The sequence below is a fragment of the Taudactylus pleione genome, unplaced genomic scaffold, assembly GCF_031769625.1.
Source record: "Taudactylus pleione unplaced genomic scaffold, aTauple2 ptg000043l, whole genome shotgun sequence".
NCBI lineage: Eukaryota > Metazoa > Chordata > Amphibia > Anura > Myobatrachidae > Taudactylus > Taudactylus pleione.
In genome coordinates, this window is record NW_028284445.1 from 6,823,296 (window position 1) to 6,849,911 (window position 26,616).

The following is a 26,616-nucleotide window of genomic DNA, read 5'->3' on the forward strand; positions in this document are numbered from 1 at the left end:
TATAATACACAAACAGAACACTGAAGAATGATCGTATTTAGGTGTATGAGAGAACTTATTTCAGATTCAGTGGATATAGTTTGGAACACTTGCACCACAACCAAATACAATAAAAAATTAGGCAACTATAAAGCCTTATAGATGAGGCACTTGTTAAGCATAAAGCAATGCTGAGATACATGGTACGCCAATGGAGGCTTTATAAACTAAAATCTAAAACAATGCAGCGTTGATATAAGAGCTCCTGACAAGTGTCTCCAGCACAAAGAGAGCTTCATCCCACCGGGCAGAGCCATCAGCTGCCAGAGAGTGAGAGCCATGAGCAGACACAGAGTGGAAGCACTTTGTGCAGCATTAGTTTTACAGGGTGATCTGCGTGGACACAAACTAAAAGACAGAAGGACTCTGGGGAAACACAAACACTTGACATGTTAGTATTTTTATTTTTTTCAAACCTTTCAACCGCTAAAAGAATTGCAATCTGCAGAGAGACTGGATCTCTTTACCCATTAGAAATGTCAGAAAATGGTTTTACGCCAACGCAGACACCATTCACATTGAGGTGTGTAATGTACAATTGTGGTCTGACAGAAACTTGTTCTCATCTTTTTATTGAGGCTTCTGTGTGTTCCCTTGATACCAGTCATGTGTTTAACAGGAATTGTAGGGAATGTGACAACAGTAGGTTATATTCCATACACAGAAGCCTGAAATATGCAATGCCGCACAGCCATTTTACAGAGTAGGGACACATTAAAAGTGATTTTATGCATGAATGACATCTGTTTAATTAAGGTCAAGGAAGAGGACATCTTTCTCTCCGAGACAAGAATGACTGGATATCAAAGTGCAACCATCTCCTACACACAGTGAAAGCAGCCATTTTGGGCAATAGGCCAACAATTGTGAGAATGTAGCTCTCCAATTTTCCAGGAGCCAGAGTCATCACTGGGTGAAAATGTGAGGTGCACAAGGTAAGCAGAGATTTAGTTGACTGAAATGCGGCCTATACTTCACTAAATATTAGAACAATGAGACACATTATTACTAATTCATAATGAAGCTGCATTCTTATCAATGCATGCTCAACTCACAAGATGGCTGCCATTATGTGTAAAACACAATTCCTGAAGATAGGAAAAGTGAAGTCGACATCATATGAAGTCAGATTTGTTCCATTAATGCTTTTTGGTTTGTCCGTTAATGCCTCTACAAAAGCGGCGTTATGTTTCATTTTTCTGAAAACATTAAGTAAAACATATGCTAAGATGACATTATGTAATCAATCAGCATTGATCGGAATAAATAGAGTTGCCATATTGGTTACTCTGCCAAGGAACAGGCAGGAATAGAAAGTGAGAAAGATCTTCCCGCACTAGATAGTATTATGTTGTAATGTTAGCAAACAGGAGATTTTTTTCAACCAAAATATTACAAGTAAAGAGTAATTACCACTCTAAGTATAGTCAGGAAATATGGTGGTACTACCAACTGATTAAATACATATGTTCAAAAGGAAAGAGAAGAAAATCGATTATATTGGTGCACACTATCTCCAAAAAGAATTAACGAATAAAATCTTAATTTATTGGATATGCTTTAAAAATGACACTGGCAAACAATGATAAAGTTTCGTATATAGATGTCAAGATAAATACATAAAATAGGAAGTGAGCGAAATAGAAGTTAAATAAATATAGAAAGTTGGTGTTTATAGAAATGAAATAAAGTGATTAAAATTGCTGAGCACTGCTGTCAATTATTCTATCTATATTATGTTTATTCAAGTGTCAATATTCACAAATGAATGTGATTCTGTGATTGTAAAAGAAGGTTCCACCGTTGTATTATCGGTATAAATAATCAGATCATTCAATGTAAGAATATGAATATCAGATATATAAGTAGTCTGAAAGACATGATATTTTATACAGTGGTCTAGTAGAAGACACAATCTAATGAGATTTGAATGATTGTGTCCATGTGCTATTGAACACACGCTTGTGCATATACTCACACACCTCTCTTTATATATCACTTTAGGAGCTGTGCTCATACATTAGCAGCGCTGTTCTTTTACCTGTATTTCTGAACATTTAACAACTTTTATCCACACTGTCTCTACATCACACAGCCACCAGTACAGTTTTCATCTCACTTATTACCTCGTCCACAGCATGAACAGTCTTACTTCAAACACCCCCCATACTCAGCGTCCACATAATCCTCTACTTTATCCATCCCTATCCTCCCCCTCTTGTCTTCTCCACTTACTGTTCCCCCTATTTTCTCTCATCAGTCTGATTTCCAACCCTCTGCTCCCTTCCCCACCTTTCCTGCTCCTCCACTCTCAGCCACCCCCCCCCCTCCATGACTTGCTACCCCACCACCAAGCCCCACTCCCTCCTGGTTCTGCCAGTCACCTCCAGGGCTGCCAAGAGAAATTCTGGGCCCAGATACAGCAACATCCTGTGGGACCACAGCATGTTGGGCATGGCTGCACCCATTTGTGGGTGGGTCTAGCATGTGAGATGCACCCACTCACAGGAGCATGGCATAGCAATCAGCAAAGTAGTCACTACTGTATTAGGATGACGGGACAGTCCCATAATAGCTGCATTTTTAGCAGGATGTATTTAGATGCTAAAATGGAACACACAAAAATTAAAGCGCTATAACTTTATTTTGTGCATCTCTTAAGTAAATAACACATAAACAAAATCTATTTTCTGTCAGAGAGATAGATATATGAAAAATTTAAGTTTGACATAACATCAGGTCATCTTATACACACACATTCCGCAAAACATATCCTAACCCACTGCTCTATGCTCCTTCCTCACTATCTATCCCCATCTGTGTTACCCCTGTCTGTCTGCCCCTCCCCTTTAGAATGTAAGCTCTCACGAGCAGGGCCCTCATTCCTCACTTGCTTCTCATTCCCCTTCTCATAGTATCTTTTACTCCTAACTCCCCAATTGGCACCTAACACTTGGTTGCTGAGGCCCTGCTGCTTGTGTTATGCAGCTGTGTGTAGAAACCATGTCCTTGTCCTGTATTGTTTTATATTACTATTAACTGTTTGCATTGTGTGCTCATTCATGTACTGTGTAAGGCGCTGCAGAACCTTTGTGGTGCCATATAAATAAAGGATAATAATAATAATATATATTTGTCTGAATTAACATGTGATCCATAACCAACATCTATGTAATAGGATTCTTCTCACTTAACACCAAAGAGAAAGTTGTTACATTCTGTAGTATGAACACACACTGACATCAATTGATACATAACACATTCAAATTGTTCTAATTGTAACAACTTTAAAAAGTATCACTCCTATAAAAAGTATAATTTCTACATGAGCCAGTATTATAGGAAATTCCGCTCTTTGTAAATCAGTACACGATTAATAGGAAGCATTCAGTCTACTATATATCTGTGATATTCATATTCTAACATTTGAATAAACATAATATAGATAGAATAATTGACAGCAGTGCTCAGCAATTTGAATCACTTTATTTCATTTCTATAAACGCCATCTTTCTATATTTTTTTTACCTTCTATTTCGCTCGCTTTCTATTTTATGTATTTATCTTGACATCTATAGACGAAACTTTATCATTGTTTGCCAGTGTCATTTTTAAAGCATATCCAATAAATTAAGATTTTATGCGTTAATTCTTTTTGGAGATAGAATGCACCAATATAACCGATTTTCTTCTGTTTTTCCTTATGAATAGAAGCGATTGACTTGAAAAAGGACAGGACAGATATGTGGCATTACCAAGAATATAGCTGCAAACAAACTAATTTAAAAAACATACCTGCACCTTAAATTTACTTATAATGTAGGAGAACAAACAAAAGTAATTAACTATGTTAGAGCATCTGTGAGTGAAAACACTGGATACAGTGATCGGTAAAAGTAAGATTCAGTAGGCAGATCCTAAATACTCAGCCTTGGTAAAAAAAAGAGAAAAAAGAAATATATAAATATAATAAGACTCTCATGGTCACGGGTTATACCTTAAAATGGTCTTTTCTCTATAAGGTTGACCCCTCATCTCAAATATATAGGAATTATGTCAAAAATATTCCTCAGCTATTCTCTTTGAACCATCTTCCGCTGGGAACTGGAGATCTGGTCTTCTCAGAAACTTTCATAACTCGGTAGGGTGAATATCATTAAGAAGAATGTTCTCCCAATAGTATTATATACGTTTCAAACCCTTCAGTTTCCTGATGGATCTACACCACACCATTTGCTGCTTTGTGCAGTTGGAGAAAAATCTAGGTTTAAGCAAACCATACTATTTAAATGTAAGCACAAGGGTGGCAAACAGCTCCCAATGATATCTACATATTATCAGACAATTGCTTTAAATAGGATTCTTGATTGCAACTTCTTGATAGGGACGGAATGAGAAAATCTGTCTTCCCAGTTCCTTTGACTTATCTTCCCTGCGGCCATAAGATCTCAACAAAACCTCACACCACTATAGGTCAAATGCTGGCTCTGTGGAGAAGATTTAGGTCCACGAAGGGTAATTCTTCCATCTTCACTCCCCTTACTCCCCTTCTCCATAAACCCTTTATTCTCTTTTGTTCCTGGTACACTGCAAGTTGTTTATGGCAGGAATTGTGATGGTCATTGGTAAAGATAGGGACTAAAGGTGCTTTCTCTAAGTCAATAATTGGTCCGGAGGTTGTAGGTAGAAACTTCCCTCCCTTTGAGAGGATGTGCACACAATAAAAACCCTCTGACCCATACCATATCCCGGATCTATAAGATTATTATGCAGGACCTGTTTGAGGATGACCTACAATGCAATGCTGTGGGGTAGGGATTTAGCGACTAAAGAGGACAGTGCTGTTTGGGAAAAGGTATAACATTTCTTTAATGTCTGCTCATCTTGTATTGAAGTTCTTGAGACACAATAGAAACTTTTGACAAGATGGTACAGATGCCAGGAGTGATACATAAATATGTTCTGTGTCCCCTCTCTGCAGGAGATGTCACAAAGAGACGGGTTCCATGTTCCATATTTGGTGGGATTGCCCTCTTATTGTCCTATTCTGGAAGAAGATAATGAGTCTGACCAAAGCAGTAGTTGGGGCTCCCTGTGCCAACTAGCCTGGAGTTTTGGCTCCTTTCATACTCTGATATCCCAGTGTCATCATATAAGAAATCTCTGCTTAATCATATCAATAATGCAGTGAGTGGTTTTCACACCTTCCGATTACTGATTGGAGTCAGAAGATGGACATCTACATGGCCATGGATGACATCTGATTTCATATATGGATTAATGCACATGTCATGTCCATTTTATGTTTCACTTCTCACCCCGTAAATTTTGCATAGGCTGGTCTCTTTGCCAGGCAATTGATCCTTTGTATGGCTGACCATACACCGTGTTTTCCCTCCCCCTATATAAGGTAGGCTCCATGTTCGCATAAGTTACCAAACATGCTGCAACAGATCTCCCAGGCCCTCCTATCCTTCCCTTCAATTCCTTGTGTCCTTTCTCCCTCTCACTTCTACCTTCTGGTCTTCCTTTCCTCACTCCGTTTCTATACATTGCCCCTGAGCAGAGTGCTATACTTCATGTTGTTAGCTATTGATTTGCTATTTGAAGATGTTTGTTCTGATTGTACTTCTTCTAAACTCTTGAAATAAAGAATTTATATTAAAAAAATAAAAAACAATCAGAAATACCAAAGTGCACTCAAACTATTACAAATAATGAAAATAGAGACGTGCCTATATGCCTCTATATCCCATAAACTAAGAGAAATGTAACTTTGAGGCTACACTTGCACTGATATCACTTTCGGATGTACCAGAAGCCTGACGGGAGAGTGCCTATAAATCAGAGTGAAAAGATCCCATTATTTAATAACGGAAACAATTCTCAAGCACAGTATAAAGCTGTCCATCGCAATATAAATGTCCAGAGCAATATAAACAAAAGTGCAGAGCGATAAGTCACTGGTTTTATAAAAAGCAAATGCAAAATATGTCTCTGAATTTTTTATTCCGTCTCTTGAATTAATTCTTGAAGAATTAACGTAATTTAATCAGTAAATAAGAACATTCTAAAACACATCTTTGTAAGCTATGGACTATGGGTATTAACAGTCCTATAGGGCAATGTGGACACTGACATTTCAGGAGATTCCCCAGGGAAGTTGTTGGGTTACCATTGTTAGGGAAACGGAGATATAGGATACTTCTCACTTAGGTAACAAAGCTGTTCTCATGTCATCACTACTTATCCAATATAACCCAGGAAATTTCCTGCTTTTCAGACTTATAGAGCTGTCAATTAAACTGCTAAAAACACAACATGCCGTGCAATATTCTGATCTCATTCACCATGTTCTTCTTCATTTGAAGCGTGTTTACTTCCTCCTCCGTGCTATCCCAAATCTGCTTCCCACCTATGTTATTCACTCCTTGCATTGATAGTTTCATTACACGAAGAGCTGTCTTGTTTCTTAAACTAAGAATTTGCTCATAAGACAGAACCAGATGTTTCCAGATCTCCTGGCCAGCCCAGGATCAAGGCACCTACAGGAGACCTTCAATGCCATCAGTAGGAAAATTAGATAGTCTAGTTAACCTACAGTGCAAGGATATTGTTGGATCCTCTGTAATGTAAGCAACCCACATTACAACTGTAAACCATTGTAGAGGAGACGTTTCTAGGGTATGAGAAAAAGTCAAGAGCACTTTTTCTCATACCCCAGTCTTGGACTGGTGAATGGAGGAATCACCAACAGAAGGGGGCCAAAATAAATAGTTATATAAAGCACATTCGATATAGAGATATATATATATATATATATATATATAAAATATATATATATATAAAATGAAGTATACAGGTGTTTGATGCATGTTTCAGAAAGCTCTGGGACAAAATGTTTTTCTCCTGTGTTTGTAACACAGATAGGTAAAAAAACATGCTCAGACATGAGGTCCAACATAGTATCTCCTGGTAACTTCAACAGTCAGTTCAAACCTGGATCCAGCTCCCAATGCATTAATAAAATGCTAGACTGTGAGAGCTAATGAAGAAATATTTAACATTGTGCTACTGTCCTCTACATTTATCCATTCATTGTGTTCAGGCATACAGACATGGGCACATTTGTTGGTATCCTCACAGCTCATTGAAACTGTGAAAAGAGATCAATTAGTGCTCGTTCTCCAAATATATTCTAAAATGGCCTGTACAGATTTGTTGGTTCCCCTTGGAAAAAATAACAAATAATTGTATTATAGTGATAATTAAAACTAATTGCTTTTTTCAATTAGCATCACTCATGTCTTTAATCTTCTAATAAGTCATTCAGCCTATATAGATGGAAAAAAGTAGGTCCTGAGCCATTTGGTATCATCGAGTGCATCTCACTTAACCTGGTCCAGAGCATGGAAAGAGTTGTCTGAGGGGATTACAAAGAAAGTTATGGACAAGCATGTTAAAATGGTAAAGCACCTTGATGTTCTACAGCTGCAAATATTAAGATGTTTAAAGTCCATGAGACTGTAGCTAACCTTCCTGGACGCGGCTGCAAAAGAAAAATCTACCAAAGATTATACAGAAAGATAGTGAGAATGGTAGAAAAAGAGTCAAGGAAAACTTCCAAAGAGATACAAGCAGAATCCAAGGTCAAACTAGGTCAGCGTCTGATCACACCATCCAACGCCTTTTTATTGACAGTGGGATGATGACCCAGGAGGCCTCCATTTTTGAAAAAAACAACACAAAAAAGCCAGACTGGAATTTGCTAAAATACATATTGACAAGCCACAGGGCTTCTGGGAGAATGTCTTTTGACAGATGAGTCAAAACTTTACCATTTTGGCAAGTCACTTCAGCTCTATGTTCACAGGTACAAAAATGAAGCTTTCACAGAGAGGAACCCCATACCTACTGTGACACATGGAGGAGGCTTGGTTATATTTTGGGCTGCCTTGAATCAGTGCAGCGCATTCTGGAATGGAACATACTGTCCAGTGTCAGAAAGCTGTCTCAGTCACAGGTCCCCCAACAAGATAATGGCCCAAAACAGCTAAAAGCACCCAAGTATGGCTAAGAACAAAACATTGCACTATTCTGAAGACGCCTTATATAAGCCCTGATCTGAATACTATTGAACACCTATGGAAAGAGCTGAAACATGCAGCCTGGAGAAGACATTCATCATGCCTGAGACAGCTGGAGCAACTTGCTCAGGAAGAGTGAGGCAAACTACCTGTTCACAGGTGCAGAAGTCTCATTGAGAGTTACAGAAATCGCTTGATTGCAGTAATTGCCTCTAAAGGTTATTCAATAAAATATTAGGTTAGGGATCCCATTATCTTTGTCCATGCCATTTTAATTTGTTTTATTATTTAAAGTATTCTGCTGAATCGAAAATCAATGCAAAGTCTGATTTCTAGTAAATAAGGAATAAACAGTGACGGATGCCAATTACTTTTGTCACTTTTAATTTATTTCAGAGAAAATTATGGGTTCTACTTTTATCGCGGAAAGATACCAACAAATTTGTCCACATCTGTACATAACGCTAGCATAGGAACATAATGCATCACTATTATAACACTATGTATATACCAGCAACACAAACCCTATATAAACATCCTGTATATGGACAAACACAAACAAATATAAATATATATATATATATATATATACACATATATATATACACACACACATACGTACATACACACACAGGTTGAGTCTCCCATATCCACATATTCTGAAATACCGAATATTTTTAGCATGACTGAGAAAGTGAAACCTTTGCTCTCTGATGGTTCAATGTAAACAAACTTTGTTAAAAGCACAAATTATTAAAAAAATAGTATTCAATAACCTTCAGGCTGTGTGTCTAAGGTATATATGAAACATAAATGAATTTCATGTATGTACACAAACCTTTTTTTGATACACAAAATTATTTAAAATATAGTATAAAATGACCTTCAGACTATGTGTATAAGGTGTATATAAAACATAAATTCATTATGTGTTTAGATTTGTCCCATTCCCGAGATATTTCATTATTTTATGCAAATATTCCAAAATACGGAATATTCCGATATCCAAAATACCCCTGGTCCCAAGCATTTTGGATATGGGAGACTCAACCTATATAAAATTTTACAGTACAGAAAGATAGAAATTAAGGATTATAATGAAGGACTATAAAGTAGGGAGTAAAACAAGCATTTGCACATAATCTTTAATTACGTGTGTCATACAGGTTGTGTGTTTGTTGTATCATTAGCAAAGAAATGTGTAATTAGCAGTATTACTATTCCAGGACAGATAATTATAGACGGCACAAGAACAAGCAGAGCGGTAAGAGACATACCTGTACTCGTTGGCGAGTTAATTTCCTGTCTGATATTACGAGCTGTCTGGCTTGCGGAGCGTGCAGTTTCCCGCTGAGGTTCCAGTATATCACGGTATTTAGACACCATTAATACAGATATGAAATACACGACTGCCAGGGCCAGGAACTGAGCTTGTTTACTGTCATCCTAGAAAGGAAATCAGTCAGGATTTACTATTTGGCAAGAAGGAGGAGGCACCAATCCGATCACATAGGAAACAAACTGACCCTTCGGTTCATTAATCATTCTGCGTAATTAAGAAAAACTCCACTGTTTAAATGAGACTTCATGATTAGCAAGATAAAGTTATAACAAATGATATTAAAGGAACATTGAATAAAAAAAAAAAAAAATTTGGAACTAAAATGATGTATGAGATATGTACTATAGTTCAGTTATCAGTTTGGTTAAAGAAAAGCAGTATTGTAACATGTCCCTGACATTTAAGGATGCAGGTGGCACCCTCATGTAAGCAACATGGCAGCTATTATTCATATCACTAGGTACAAATAAGGAGAGAAAAACTTTTTTTCCCTAAATGTGTATCGGTTGACTTCATTCAATTAGAGCAGCGAATCAGGGCTCTATGATGGAAATAGTTCCTAGCGAATGGATAGGATGAATATTGGTTGAGGACACAACAGGCTCTTTCCCACTGTGTGTAAGTAACAGGTCACTTAAAATATAGAGATAAAAATAAAAAAGGTATTGAAATTTATTTATCTACTCTGCAGAAGAGGAAACAAATGTGATCATCAAAAAGTGTACACATATATGTGATATTATAATTGACTCTAAAATGTTTTGTTTATAATTTTGTACTATAATTGAATCTATTTACTGTGTTTTTTGATGCTTCAATAAAGAAAAAAAGTGAAAAAAAAAAAGTGGACACGTGTACACAGAACTATAAATTAATATATTTATGCATTAAAAAATAAATAAGTGGTAAAGTATGTAGCCAATTCATTCCCTAAGAATATTCATAACCACTGCTCTTAAGCTGGGTACACACCTAACGATGGTGCAACCCAGCAATGCGGCAAGTGATGTAACTATATATATTGCGCGCCATAGACACGGCACGATCTGCCGTACGATGGCGCAATGTATTGTTACATGCTGCGAGCAACTATACCACGTTGTTCATTGAATCTTCCCAATGGACATGCCGGGAATGACGGATCTGACGTTCACACTATACAATGTGTATGATATATATATGGTGTGTACCTAGCTTTGTCAGTCACTTCGCCCTGCCCTCTGCTCTGTCTGCCCCCCCCCCCCCCAAAAAAAAATCTTTCCACTGCAGTTACCTATCCTATCAACCTCCCTCCACCCTCCTTTCCAATATATACCCATTCCCGGCAGCTGGCCCTCCTCTCCCAGATCTGTCCAGTCGCCAGTGGGAACGGTTGGGTGGCACATGCCAAGGCTCCCACTGCGTGTGTATTGAGCAGACGAGACAAACCTGGATATATATTACACACACAGTATCTATATAATAGCATGTCACACCAAATTAAGCTCCCAGCCTTGTGGATAAATGATCCGATATAAACGTTAGTAGACTGGTTTGTACATGGCTAACTGCAAATCTTACTACAACATCATGTTATCTTCTGCTTACTTCTATAATTTCGTTACTACTAGAGGCACAATTGTTCATTTCTGTTATCCATTAATACAGACGCAGTTCTTTACATTGTTATATTCAGGGCCATCTCTTCCATTGATTATTAAATTAGGGGTAGGCGGCTGGGGAAGTACTTCTGCACTAGGTTTAGGTTTAAGAAAAATATATATACTTGTGTAATGGCCCCAATTAGACAATTTGTGGTACATATGAAATCATTCTATGGGGGTACTGCCAAGGACAATAAGTAGGCGTTTTCTCCATTGGGCTTGTTGGGCAGTTGCCCAAGGGCCCGAAGCTTGTAGGGGCCCGCCAACCCATCCCCCGGCAGCCATGGCTAGTTGGTAACTTTGTGATATTCTTATAAGCCGGCCGCCGATGCACTGTTTCCTGATCTAACCCCCCCCCCCATCAAACCCCCCTCCCCCCCAGTGACGAGTACTCACCTCAGTCCCAGTTTCACTTCATCCACCGGCTTCAGACCAGTCAGACAGTCTCTCTCTGCATGTGTGGGAGGTCTGATGGGCATGCAGGAGGGTTTACATTTTATTGACCATTTACATTTTATTCCCCCGTGTATGGGTGGGTAGGGGCCCTAGTGCATTGCTTTGCCCAGGGCCCACACTGCTGTTCAGACAACCCTGGTTATATCCCCAGAAGTAAGCGAGACATGTGAGGCAATGTACGGTAATCAGTAATAGGTCACTAACAAAGCCATACTGTGCTAACACCTGTATAGTTTCTGGCTTAAATGCTTCTCTGCTTTTTGTGCTTAGGGCAACTAATCAATGCTCTGGTATTCTTACTATATTGTATGTTTTTATGAAATTATAAATATTGTAATTAATAATAAAGTATTAATAGGCAACCTTCACATTTTACAAATTGACATCTATAACATTGTGCGCTGGAATGTTATCTTTTTCACTGTATTTACTCAGTTACTAATAGACAACAAATAAACTGCACTAATGGCTAATGCTGGCCATACACTCTGCAATTATCAGGACGATCCGCCCGATATCGGCGGATCGCCGCGATAATTGCAGCGTGTATGCGGGCGACCGAGGGTTAAATATTGCTCGGTCGGGCATGCTGGATTGTCCAGCATGCCCGTCCGATGCAATATTTACCCGGGAAACTGTCGGCCGCATCGGGCAGTGTATGCCCAGCGCGGCCAACAGACAGACATTTCCTGTGTTCCTTCCTACGGAAGGAACAGGGAAATGTCTCCGCCCCCGGGGGCGGATGTCGGGCTATACACTGTGAGATTTCTCTCACAGTGTATGCCGCGGACATCTGCGGCTGGCAGCCAGCCAGATAAAATGTCTGTCGGTCTGACAGACATTTTATCTGGCAGTGTATGCCCAGCATTAGGCAGAAATGAATCCTAGATCTCCTAAGCTCTTACAATGAAAAATAATGTTACCAAATAACGAGACATTTGTTTATTTAGTCGCCCGCAGGCAGATTGTATCCATGTTATATAGGAAATAAGGTAAATAGCTGTAAGTGGCTGTTAGAGACTTTAGATCATTACTGAATATACTGTGCAGTCTCACAGCTCGGCAGCGCGGTCTAGTGGCCAGGAAAGGAAATGCTTGTCATCAGATATCACATCCATGGCTTGCATGTGCAGCTATCCTAAAGCTTTCATTTTGTGAGAAACTTTATAAATGCAGATTTCCCTGTGACCAGGAAAGTTCTTTAATAACCTGATACATGTGACAGAAGAGATGTCCTCACTGCTGATTACTAAATGCAATAGCTCTTTCTGGTGTGTAAGGGAGGATACTGAGCTAACATACCATCATTACACTGACAGAGAAATAACATATTAGTATTGATCAATATCCTGCAAGAGTTTTAGTAAATTTCATTAGGCCAACTGTGATGCTGAGTTATACAGTACTCCCTGTATACAGATGTGTCCCGATACACTGTGGGCTCTAGCCACGGTAAGTCCCGGGCGACTCGGCCACGCTGAGCGTCTTTTTAGATCAATTTGATGTGTGACATTTGTATTTTGTGTGTTTAAGAAGGGCTCAGATGTCAGTGGCCGCTGCTTTTTCTTACGCCAAGTTACCCGGGCGCCTACTCAGGGGTACTATCCACAAAACAAAAAAGTCCACAAAAACAAAAATATGTAACAGAAAGAGTCATGAACCTTACGCGAGAAGGTAAATTAAATGAGGTCTTTCTAAAACATGAAGTAGAGCTGGGAAGACATTAAAATAGCAGCAAATCTCACTTCAAGGTAAAGGAACCCGCTCATCTGATTTTAACATAATAAACAAAAGAGAAAAGTATAAATCGTAAAGAAAGAACGATATAGAGATGTGGGGTGGCCACCAACAGAGTGGTAGAAATAGGGTAGACGGGGCAACCCAGCTGGACTCATTCGAGGCATCTACCGAACGCCAGAGGGAATCGGTATGATTTACTGCCGGACCAATGCCCGGCGGTTGGAATCCCGACAGCAGCATCCCGGCAGAGGAGGAAATCCCGATCGTCCTAAGATAAGTATTGACTAACCTATTTCTACCCCATAACCATAACCCTCCCTTAGGGGTGCCTAACCCTAACCTTCCCCCCAGTGCCTAAACCTAAGCCCCCCTTCCCCGACACCTAAACCTAAGTCTCCCAGGGGGGTGCCTAACCCTAAGTCCCCCCTGGGAACCCTAAACCTAACCCTCCCCCTCCGTGCTCGGCGTCCCTTCGATCGGGATGCCGGGTGTCGGGCTCCCGGCGTATGTCTAATGACAGGCGTCGGCATATCGACGCCTGTCTTTAGACCTTTGCCAGGATATGACCGTTGGGAAGCCAGCAGTCGGGATTAGGTCCGCCGGCTTCCCGACTGCATACCACGCCAGTGATACCTTAAACATGAATATGTCAGATTATATGTGCCACACTGGCTACAATCTCCCACAGTTGGATTTCTGTTTTTTCCAAGCTGCGGTCTCCTTGGCAGTTCTTAAATGTGTATCAGGACATCCTATATCCTATATCCCTAAGCACACAATGCTTTCTATATTTCTTTCCTATTAAATCTTATTAAAACTATGTTACTGTATTCTATCAATAAGTGTATAGTCACCTCCGTGTCCCATTACCATATACAAAATACGAGGTCACAGGCAGATTTAATTTAAGCCATTAATGTATGACGGCTTAGAACTGTTATAATGAGCCGGCGCGCGGCATTGCATTATCTCATTATCAACACACAATGATATTACCGCAAGTGGTGACATAGGTAAAATTAAGTGAACTCATAAATAAAGCAGCAATTACTATTATAACAATACAGTCTTCCATTATAGTCCGTTATATAGGCATAACAAAACTTGGTAGCCACATTTAAGATCTGCTGGACCCTAGGATTCGCTCTTAAGAACTGTAAGAAGCCAACAGTTTGGAATATGTCTCAGTGATGGCAATGACCCTCGGTGAATTTGACCATTAACACGGTTTAATTTCACAAATGGCGGCTTCCAAGGTGTATAAGCGATTGGTGGATTTCAAAGGGAAAATTAAACTGAACTCACCACATCACGAAACACAACGGCCCGCAGACGATTAATATCAACATCTTGGAGAAGGCGATCAGGGTCCTTTATCGGTGAGAGGTTACCAGGAACATTGTCTACAGTGGTCTAAATGTAAATAAACACAACTTTTATTTGGTATTAAACTTTAAATTTTACATAAAAAAGAAAAAAAGGTGCTGTAACCTAACCAATGAGGTATGCGCTGTAATTGTGCCTCCTACAGGTTAGAGAATGACAGCACACAGCTGATTGGTTGCTACAGGTTACAGAACCCTTTTCCTATGCACCAGCTTTCATAAACATCCCCGGACAATTAGAACATACTTTCTGTGTATACCATTCAAAGTGCAGGTGGAGGAAGGCATAGGAATAAAGCTGCATACACACGTAACGATTTTGTTACCAACGATTTTGTGAACGATTTTCTGTCAGATTATCTGTCAGATTTTTTAAAGTGTGATGAACGATTTTTTGAACTACAAACGATTTTTGTAAATTCCCTTAATGAAAATCTTTCAGTTGGTCAGTCAGAATGAACTGCAAACGGGAACACGCATGAACGATAATCGTTCTAACTCAGAAACTGAACGATTTTTTCAACGACTGAACGATAACGACGTCGTTCTAGTTAAATCGTTCAAAAAATCGTTACGTGTGTATGCACCTTACGTGATTAAACTATGGCATTGTACAGCGGGAATGGTCATCTGATGGAATGGAATGTACTCTTACCATTCACCAGGGAACAAACTGCAACATAATGGCTCATTGCATCCTCCCTGTTTGGCTTTTAATCACTTGTAGAGTATGTTTCTGATTTAAGAAAATAACCAGGTCATTCCAGAAGTGTTTTTTTAGGATTTGATTTCATCCTTTACCAGTGTTTAAAAGCTTTACTCTGCAAATTCAATAAGTCCCACTAGTTCCAAACTTAATTCCGTTTTTCTAACCTCTGACAATACACCTTCCTTCAGTGCAGATAGTATTCAGAGGACCCCTACAGACAGAACACGTTCCCCCGTCTGCCTAAGGCCAAGTTACATGATCTGCACATCCGCCATCTCACAGGGAAATGGAAACGCTGTTACCACGCTACAGCCACCATCTGCACGTAGTATAGAATTATCAGATGAGGGTATCACTCATATTTTATACTAGTCATAACATAAAGTGATAATTCTACTAGCAAAACATAAGGCCACTTATCTAAACAGTCTCTGCAGGTTTCAAGTATAAATTTTCCATTGGCCTTAAATGTTCTTCATTTTTTTCTGCAAAACTGCCAGCAACGTAACTATCTGTCAGGGAAATAATTAGCCTATAAAATATAAAAAGTTTTACTATGTGTTTTAAAAGTATATAATGGTCCTGTTTAATGTGGGGATTATTGCAAAATAAAATAGATTTTAAAACATAGTATTAGAGACCAAACTGACGAGTGGTGCCAATGCACTAGGGGACTGTCACTTCACTGAGGCACTTTCCAAGGTGCCTCAATGAGATCACTAGTTGTAAGTCAGATGGATACCTGCCCACATTTCCCATTTTTGCAGGATAACCCAGAATTTTTCGTAGTAAAAGGGTTGTGACCTGCCATAATTTGGGTGTTTCATCACTGAAAATGGGCATGGTTTCTATGGTTCAGGAAATTTCTGTATCCAATGTATGCATGAAACAGGGCATGGCAAATAAATGCTGCATATTTGTAGTTTCTAAAGGTGAATGCAGTGGGTTGGGTCAGGAAAACGACGCCATCATTCCAATAGGGTTAGTATACAGACACCTGACTGTCGCTATCCTGACCCCCCCCTCTCCCTACTCCTAATCCTAACCCTCCCCGATGCCTGCATCTAACATCCTCCCCCCAATGTCTAAACCTAACCTCCCCACACCCTAAACCTAGCCCTTCCCCCTTAGTGCCTAACCCTAACCCTCCCCCTTAGTGCCTAACCCTAACCCTCCCCCTAGTGCCCAACCCCCCTAACCCTGCTACTTACCTTCGGTATTCCGGCGGTCGTGATGCCGGCACCGGTCTTCTGACAGGTGTCGGGATAACGGCACCGGAATCCAAGGAGTCTGTATTATGACCACATCCTGTATGCAGTATTTGTACAGAACAATAAAGTTGATTTGAACTGGCTCATGGTCACTGGAAAGTCTATTTGATTTTTGGCTATTTTTCTGTTTCTTTCCAGTTGACTCTTGTTTGTTAAAGCAGACCGTATAAAAGACTCAATTGATGTACAATATGTAGGGAGGAAATCTGATGTACAAATGAGATAAGTGATGCACAGAAATGAGATAACTAAGGCATGGTGATTCCTTGAAAAAGTCTCAAATGTTAGATGCAACGTGTCAGAAGTATCGCAGTCCATCTTGCTGCCACTATTATCTTTAGAGATACCTCCCTTATTATACAAGTTACTTTTGATATTAAAATAATACCTCTAAAGAATATTGCCTTGACCCTGCAGGCACTGGCTGTTATCATATGGAATTAACTATTTCATACTAGATGGACATCTATTGCCTAGTGCAGGAGTAAGCAATGTTCAGCATTCCAGCTGCTGTGGAACTATACATCCCAGCATGTCATGCCACAGTGATCATCCAGTCTTGACACCACTTCTGCTAATATTTTAGCGATTGCGTAAGTTCACAATATTTACACTTTTATTTTATATATGGGACTGTGGTTCCTGAATATTCACTTCCTACCATTACCAGCGGTCCTAGCTACTCTAACTTGGATGCTTTCTTGATATTGATATAAGCCACATGGGAGTTCCTATACCAGCGTTTTTCAACCACTGTACCGTGAGCAGTTGTCAAGTGTTCCGGGAGGGCAGTACAGTCAGAGCTTTACTCGTACTGCTGGCCCAGGCAGTGTTGGGCTCTTCAGGGAGGCTACGGCACATCCAGTTCATGACCTTTGGAGACGCGGAGAGTGACATAGGTCACGCATGCAGTGTTTCATGCCCGTCTGCCCAATGCTCCCAGCTCTGCACTGTGTGCTCAGTCACTAAGCGTGACTGAGCTACCCCAGCCCATGGGGTCTAATGTGATTTTTTTTTTTTTTTTCTGTGGGGGCCAATGTGTGCATTTGTTTTCTTCCTGTTTGGACTATTTTGTTTTATATTTGTATTCTGTGGGGCCCAATGTGTTTGTTTTTGTTCTGTGGGGACCACTGCGTTTTATTTATTTCTATGGGGGGCAATGTGTGTGTTTGTTTTTCTGTAAGGCCAATGTCTATTCTTTTTCCTGTGGGGGGGGGGGGGGCAATATGTGAGTGTGTTTTTCTATGGGGGCCAATGTGTGTGCTTTTTTTCCTGTGAGGGACTAATGGTGTGCCTTAGCAATTTTAAAATCTTGTTCAGTGTGCGGCGAGTTGAAAATCACTGTTCTATACTTTACAGATCAGCAAGCCTTTATACCTTTATTTATATTTGAAAAATGCTGCACATGATAAAAGAAGTAGTCAGTAATACACCTCACACTTACCTTGGTGGGGTTAGAAGCCGGAACACTCTGCAGGTTGTCTTGGACCTTACTGCTGGACATCGGCTTAGTCACCCGCTCCCTCTGTCGCTGGCGGCACTCCAAGCAGTTTCGTACAGCTACACAGCAAACTAAAAGAGGTTTAATCAAAATCGACTCGCATGTATGAGTACTACATTTCATGCTTAATACAGAAAGTAATCTATTTACGCCAGCTTTACTTCTAGGGAAACAGGTGGCTACGTTATCACTAATAATGAATTATGATGCAATAAGGGTTCATTTCAGGATATAGGTAGCGCCTGTTGCACATTAAAGGCTGGTGGAGGAGGGACACTAGTGAGACCAGCAGCAGTATCCACATAAGTCCTCTATCAAACTTCATAGGATAGGAACACATTAGTCTGATTAGGGAATGTTAAATCCTGTGGTGCTGGCAGATGACGCAGTAGTTAGTGCAGGCATATGTGGAGTGGATATAGGGGGAGATTTATCAAATGGACAAGTGTAGAACTTGGCCATAGCAACCAATCAGCTTCTACCTATCATTTCAATGAATGTACTTAATAAATGATTATTGGATACTATGGGCAACTGCTACACTTATCCACTTTTTAGAAGGCGTGATACATCTCCCCTTAGTGTTTAAATATAATGAGAGTATGACTAGGAAAGTCAGTGAAATTAAAGGGCCCATGAATTTCATACTATTCTAATAAATACAGAATAGTCACTAATAGCTCCGCTAGATATATGGAAGATTCATTTTCACTTAACCTACTGCAGTGATTCCCAACCTCGGTCCTCAAGGCACACTAACAGTCCTAGTTTTGGTGATATCCATGCTAAAGCTCAGATGGTTTAATCAAAATAACTGAGGTACTGTACTAATTAAGTTGCCTGTGCTCAAGTTTGGCTATCCTTAAAACCTGGACTGTTAGTGTGCCTTGAGGACTGTGGTTGGAAAACCCTGACCCTACTGCAATTACCATTCCCCTCAGTGATGCATCACAGCCATGTCAAATAAATTTACATTTTATCATTTAAAATTTGCAACAAAAGTTCTTTGCAGTTTTCCAGCCAGAGCTCCAATTACACTGTACAACAAATTAATACTTTTCATTTATTTCCTTTCTAAAAATAGTCATACATTACTAATTTGAGGTCAAGAAAAACTAAAATGATTTCTGAATGTTTTACAAGCTCTATTTTTTGAGCTACACTACTTGCACTATACTGTATGTACATTAGTAATATAGTCAGTGAAAAGCTATTTTAAAATAATCTGATATTTTCTTGATAGAAAATAAATAACAGTTGTTTTAATTCAATCAATCACAAATAAGAAGACAAAACGAAACAAACATACAGCATAGGAAAGTACTATGTAATATAGTGGCCTATTCATGGGGGTGCTTTCTCTTTGCTTGTCGCTTGTACTCCTCTTCTGGGGCATCTCTTGTCACTGTCCAACAGCAGTGATCACCTGATATCTTTGTTCCATTGCTGAAATGTCTTGGTGGAATCGCTCACTATGCTTGTCACTCAGTGCACCACAGTTATCTTGTGTGGGTAATCCCGTGAATCGCATATATTTGAATAGGGGAGGGGACAAATAATTGATTCATTTAATTGGGTCATTAGGCCACGCACCCTTTGCACAGAACGCAGATTGCTGGTAAGATTTTCTCCATTCTGCCCACTTCACTAGGAATTACCCCTACATCGTCATAAATGGGCTAGATCTCGGAACTCAGAGCTAACTGAGAGTTTTAAATGTCATATTCATTCTTTGCATGCTGATATCAATTAGAAGTAACTATTTTCACATTATTTTCATTGTTGTGCAGTGTTAGGAATCAGCTCCACAAAACAAGATCCAACGATTCAGTGTTGAATGAACAAACTATTAAATACAGACTAAAATAAATAAATATTGCAAATATAAGGATTAGATAATTGGGGACTTGAACAACGTTATTCAAATAAATATTGGACTGTCTTTATTAGTTGGCATTACATAATAGGTAAATATAACTGATCCAATTTAATGACTACATCTTCTACATGAGTAAAGAAGTCGTCTGCTTGGAAAAAAAACCAAAACATTTCAGTTCTGATATTTCTACAAAGCAAAGTCTGAGAGTTTTGATTATGTGAGGAGCTTAATATACAAGTATATATACGGTACGGCATATATAATTAGTATACAAATAATTCCGATTGTACTAAATACTACACTATATATTTCTATAGATATATATTTATTTATTAAGGGCAGAATTAAGTATGCCTCAAATGTACCAAAGAGAAAAGCAGGAGATATCTCCGTCCGCCAGTTCCCACAGCAGGCGTCCCCACCTGCTATGGGCTGCACTGCCATTGAGGGATCTTGCATTCCCTCTCTGGTGTGCTGCTGGATGCAGGAGATATCAGATATATCCAGCTTTCCATCCTCCTGCTCATGGAGCATCCATCCCCATAGTATTCTATGGGGATGGTTGGCTAACACCATCTTCAGTTGCTAAGGGGCTGCCCTGCTGGAAAGGGATTTTGCAATCCATCTTTGGTGGGCTGCAGGATGTCCCAAAGTAATTTGCATCCACAACTTACTTTTATCTACGGCACCCTTGCAGCTACTGCGCATGTGCGACTTTTCAGTAGCCGCAAGGGGTTAGGTAGATTGATGTAAAGTGATCTCGGATACGTTCGCTTTACTTATTCCTGATCAGTGGGATGGGCTCTTGTAGGAGCCCTTGTCCCAGTGTTTAAAATGAATACATACAAGCAAAACAAGAATCCTTATTGCTTCGAATAAGATTCTTCATTTTCGGGGACAGACCACATATGTTAATAGATATGCCCCTAAGGTAAGGCGTCTCTTTTTTTTATATACAGAGATTTCCCATTCATGACATCACTAAGTTACCCGTATGCTATTTAGTAGAGGGGTTACACCAGGGCTCAACAAATCCCATGGCGACCAGATTTTGCTGCCTGGCGACCAGATATTGCAGGGAGGTTGGAAGCAGTTCCTTGTCAGCAGGGCCTCCAAGAGCCAAGGCGGGCCCCGGGAAATAGGGGGCGTGGCCTAATCTCGGGAGGCGTGGCTACGCCCCTTTGCCGAAAAAAAATGAATAAAAAAGATTTGCAGTGCTGCGCGCCGGGGAGGGGGGCGCTCTGAGCCCCCTCAGCCCGGCGCAAAGCCAGAGGGGGCGTGATCAGTGTGATCGCTCCCCCACACAGGCATAGGAGACTGCTGTGGCTGCTGCTCAGCTGTGTGCTGGGCTGCTATGAGGGAGGGGGGGGACGGCGTCGGACCCGGGCCCCTCAGGAAGCTCGGGCCTGGGTAATCTGTACCCGCTCCCCCCCTCTCTCGGCGCCCCTGCTTGTCAGGCCCAGCGGAGATTCGTGGACGTGCCAGCCTGTTGTATTGCGACAGCCATTTAATGCACAGCCATTTAATGCACAGGAGTGCAGATGCCGAGTGTCCTCTGCGCTGACTACGCCGCCTCTACGTCCTGGTGTGGTGACTCCTGTTAGAACGGGCCTGCGGTGACTCCGGCAAGGGTCTATGCATGGCCGGCGGGGGTTTTGTTTGCCCTGGGTTTTTTTGGCTGCAAAGGGGTGGTGTTGCCCGAGAAGGAGGGTTAGCTGCCCAGTAATGTGGCTGAGGGGGGGTTGCCAGGGGTATAGCTGCACCGCAATGTGGCTGCAGAGGGGTGGTTTACCTGGAGGTACCCCAGGGTGTGTGCTCAGTAATGCTTACCCGGGGGAAGAGGGGTGGGGTGGAGCTTGCTCCTACATTTTAATCATGGCTCCTAAAAGTTTGTCAAGCCCTGGGTTACACATTTACATCATCATTAATTGCCATATCCCTTTTTTGTCAGACTGCGGTCACATTAACAAGGGGTGTTTCCATTTGTACATTTGTATACTATCACATTAAGAGAATAGGGCAGGGAGATTGAGGTTTTTTAAGGTAGGTATTAGTCGCCCACCTCAGCACAAGCCACACCCCCTGTGCAGACCACACCCTCACAACATTGGCCACACACCCCAAAACACTTCCACGGCGCTGGTCACAGTAGACCCATCATGACTTTCAGCTCCAGGCCCTTGTGAACCTTAATCTGGCACTGTATATAAAATGGATGAGAAACAAAAGAACCACTTCTCCAACAAACTGGCTAATTTCTCCATGTCCTATCAAATAAAAATAAAAAAGCTAATCCATTGTGACAAGACCACTTTAAGTTTTGCAAAGCTCTAACTGTGAGAGGAATGGACTGACGTTGTAGAAAATAAACACATTTCTACTTTACAGAATACATCTATAAAACCTCTCTACCTTCCCTACTGGGGATTCTAACTCCTGCATTCATCACATTGTTCAGTTCTGTATAATAAGGCTGCACAGTAGGTGATTTATAAATATATAATATCATGGCAGATCTACAACTAGGTCAAAACCTTCCCATACTGAAAAGCTGTATTCTTTTCCTACAGGCAGAGAACGCTTAACCCCTTCTGCCAAAAAGCAACAGACAATAGAGCAAGCGCGGTGGAGGGTAGTTTCCTCCAGCGCGCATAGGGTTTCCAGGCACCATCTGCATTATACAGCATGAACTTACCAAGCCTCAGGCACTGTCGCATTAGGCCACCAGAAGACATGTTTTTCTCTGCTTCAATCTCACTGAAATTCAGAGAGCTGGCGAAAACCAGGACATCGACCATGGCCATGAGCCGGCTGAGGAAAGTCACTGCTGTCTCCGATGACATACCCTGTGTCACTTCAATGTTCTCCAGCTCAGTCTTAAGAAACAAAAAAAGTCACAAGACACAAAATGACACTGTGATTCCATTTTCATGATCGCTAGACCTAATTGCAATGCCCTATTTGTTACACAGGGATTGGGCTATGCCCTCTGCCATCATGTCAAGTACACAGCTGAAGGCTAAAGACGGAATGTATTAGCGCAAGCCCAATACACACAGGTCAGACACAGTTTTAATAAGCAGACACAGTATGTGAGTTGGCAATGACAATGTTATGTTTAAGACACATGACCATACAGATTTACTGTATAAACCACAACATTGTAATGCATGCAAACATGGGACAGATCCTAATTCCAAGACCCAGTGATGGGCACAGAGCAGATTACAGAAATATTATTCAGTGAGAAAACATTTAAGGACAATCCACGGTCAGATTCCATGTGTGTATTACATATGAAAGTCCTTTTATTGAATAAAGTCTATATGTCGCCTACACACATTCTTGAATGAACCAATGTAAAGGAAATTGCAGCCAATGTGTGAGCAGAACCAATAATATAAAGGTTACATTACTAATTTAAATCACAAGATGCCTCATGTCGTCACTAGTTCCTAGTGAGCTTATTAGCGGCACCTTGATTAAACCGTGGTTTAGCGGATTACAATAGTGCACCTACAGTTATACCCACATAACGCCAATACGCACACAGTTAAAGAGGAAGTGATGTCACACCACCCACAAACTATAAGCTGTGTAGTGTTACTACAACCACCATACATCCTCTGCGCAAGCAGGGAAATAGAATTTCAGTCTGTTCATGTGCTTCAAAGAGTTGAGAACCTGATATATTTTTATATTAAAAAGACAAAACTGTTTAAAGTCTGTTCTGCGCTAAGATGAGAATAGTGCGGTGCCAGGCGCAAAAAGGCATCTGCAGTTCCAAACCAGTGTGCTCATGTGTAGGCATTCTAGGGGTCTACAATTTAATTGAACCCTAATGTTCCATCTGAGTCCTTCAAAGTAAATGCATAAAAGCCCACTAGGGGGAGGAATGGGGTGATTTTTGTCCCTTCACATTTTTGCTATGTGGCTCTCAAATTTCTAGTCACACCCCTGAAACAGAGGTCTATGGGCCTGATTCAGCAAGGAACGCAATTGCTTATACGCATGCAATCGTTCGATTAATTTGCACTGTGAATACATCGTAGTGTGCGTGTGCAAGCCAGACACGGAGATCGGAACAGCAATGGCAGAGGACACGCAGGCCCATGGCAGATTGATTGACGGGAAGTGCCGTTTGTGGGTGGTGATGGGGGAGGGTGGTCGGGCGTGCCAGTGCGTTTCAACACTGTTACAGGGGCGTGCATAAATTATCCACTGTGATACCAGATGCTGCCCAAGGCGTCATAGCATGCCCAAAAGTAATCATTTCCTGAGTAAGGTCTGGGCTTCCCTAACTGTCCGATGTTACCGATTGTTTCTATAAGTTGGCCAAGTATATGGATGTGAGAAAGGGGAAGTGGGCGTCTTTATGTCAGGCTGCAAACGCAATGCGTATGAAAAAATGTATATGTCACCACTGATATTAGTAACTGCGTTGCGTGCGTATAAGCAGAATAGCGATCCATAGTTAATCAGGCCCGATATTCCAAGCTGTAGGACAGGAATAAAACAATCTACTTCCACACCAGGAAATACAGAGAAAATAATAAACATTTGCTCTCGGAGATTCACAAACGCGGTCCCCAAGGCTCCCCAAGAGTTCTGGTTTTAGAGATATCCATGGTTGAGCACAGATGGTTAAATCAAATTGTCTGAAGTACTAATTAAGTCACCTGTGCTCAACCATGGATATCTCTAAAACCTGGACTGTTTTGGGAACCTATGCTCTATATTCATTGTGTTTTATTGCCCCTAATCACTATAAGGCTGTGGTCTGCCCTGTAAGAACTTCATGGAGTCCTATTTACCATTAGAACAGTTCTAGTACATGTCACCTAAAGGTAACTAGGAATATTCCAACTATCTGCTTTCTACACTAGGCAGGGAGAGTATTTGTAATATATTTCCATTTGTTCAAAAGAGAAAGCATTAAGGTTCAAACAAAGAGAATCAAATATTACAGTCCCATTAAATGAACCAATTACCAATACAGTAGAAGAATGCATCTGGTTTGTTCAACTCTAAGAACCACAAGTAAAACAGTGACATCACAGAAATCAATAATGGTTCATCCCACACAATGGCTGCTTCCACAGTGATCAGACAACGGGATCACTAAACGTTCTGTGTGATAGGAAAAACTCCTGCACAATAAATTTCTATTTTAGATCTAATCATCATTTATTTAGTTGTGGAATTCCGATTTAAATCCAATTTAGCTTCCTGACACAGGGGAGTTTATAATATATACTTTGCTTTAAAGATGATCTGCTCTGAATAGACAAACCTCTACAGACAGTGAGTGGGGCGAGCTGAAACTCACACCACATGAGCGCATGCTGATTTAGGTATTTTGTGCTTCACCAACACAGATCTCAAGTTTCTGACATTGTAAATTTCATTCCATAGGGAAAAAGATTCCCAAAATATATAGTCTGTCATAGTACTGAGTATCTCCCACCTGGAAAGGGAATGATATTACAGCATGGCTATGCATGCAGCGAGAATATGGACATCTCTAGAAACATCCATTTCTTGTATTACCCTATAGGTGTTTATGTTATCACTCATCGTGACAAGACTCAGAGAAGCCGAGACAGCTGGGGGTGGGTTATGTGCTTATAACGCTACCTGCTAAGGAGCTGACACCTACAACAAGCTACTATCGGAGTAGAACAATTTGCAGGTATGATTAGAACTGGACGTAGTAACCTGCAGCGAGCGGACTTTGTTATCAACGCCCATTCAGGCTCCTGGCTGCCGGCTTACGGTAAAAGCTCTGCCAAAACTACAACTAAAAAATAACCAGTTTTGACAGGTTACTGCACCTTTAAGTCGAGAATTAAGTGACCCATGTATAAATCAGATCAGAGATGGCCACATTCTTCATGGAGAGGTGCACATGCATGTTATAAATGTGTGTCAGCTGGAACCTATTAAAATATTTTTAGAACATATAGTCTACTGGGGCTAGGAGGGAGCTCACCACCCGTTTGATAACACTGAAGTGTATGGAATTTTAAAGAGCATTAAACTAAATCATTCTGGGTGTAATTTGAAGATTTGCAGCGAGACGTCACAAAGCAACGAGCGGGAGGAGGGGTATATCGCAGAGCACAATGTAATATCATAAGGAGTCATTTACACCAGGTAGTGAAACCAAGGGACATTAGGGGTACATATAAACATCCGAGTGTTACCAATTAGATTATGTAAGAGTTTGGAATGAATCAGGATGTGCTTACATCACTAAGTACAGTTCATGCGTATATAAATTAAAGATGATTATAAACACAGCTCATTTGTGCATTACACAGATACATCACAGGTTGGACATGGTCCATTTCCTATAAATTATGGGCCAGATTGCTGACATACACATTACACATATGGTCATAATACATTTGTATCTAAGAGTCAGAGGTGCCTATTATTGTTATATACTGTATAATGTGCCAATATATTATGCAGCGCTTACAATGGCACACCTCCCAACGCTTGTAAGTTTGGGATCAGGATGGGGGTGTGACTGCAGCATGATGGCAGCGAGTATTGAAT

General features: G+C 40.6%; 1 protein-coding gene across 11 annotated transcripts in view; it reads right to left on the minus strand.

Annotated features, from left to right (window-relative positions):
• Window positions 1-26,616, minus strand: part of NBEA (neurobeachin) — a 634,796-nt gene that overhangs the window by 337,195 nt on the left and 270,985 nt on the right. For 10 of the 11 annotated variants that reach the window (XM_088460223.1, XM_088460224.1, XM_088460216.1 and 7 more), the window contains 4 exons: window positions 22,748-22,928; window positions 18,117-18,244; window positions 14,613-14,720; window positions 9,404-9,572 (listed from right to left, as the gene is read on the minus strand). In XM_088460223.1, the coding sequence (XP_088316349.1) occupies window positions 9,404-9,572; window positions 14,613-14,720; window positions 18,117-18,244; window positions 22,748-22,928 (586 nt within the window). The remainder of the gene's footprint in view (window positions 1-9,403; window positions 9,573-14,612; window positions 14,721-18,116; window positions 18,245-22,747; window positions 22,929-26,616) is intronic. The other variant, XM_088460215.1, reaches the window with a different exon arrangement.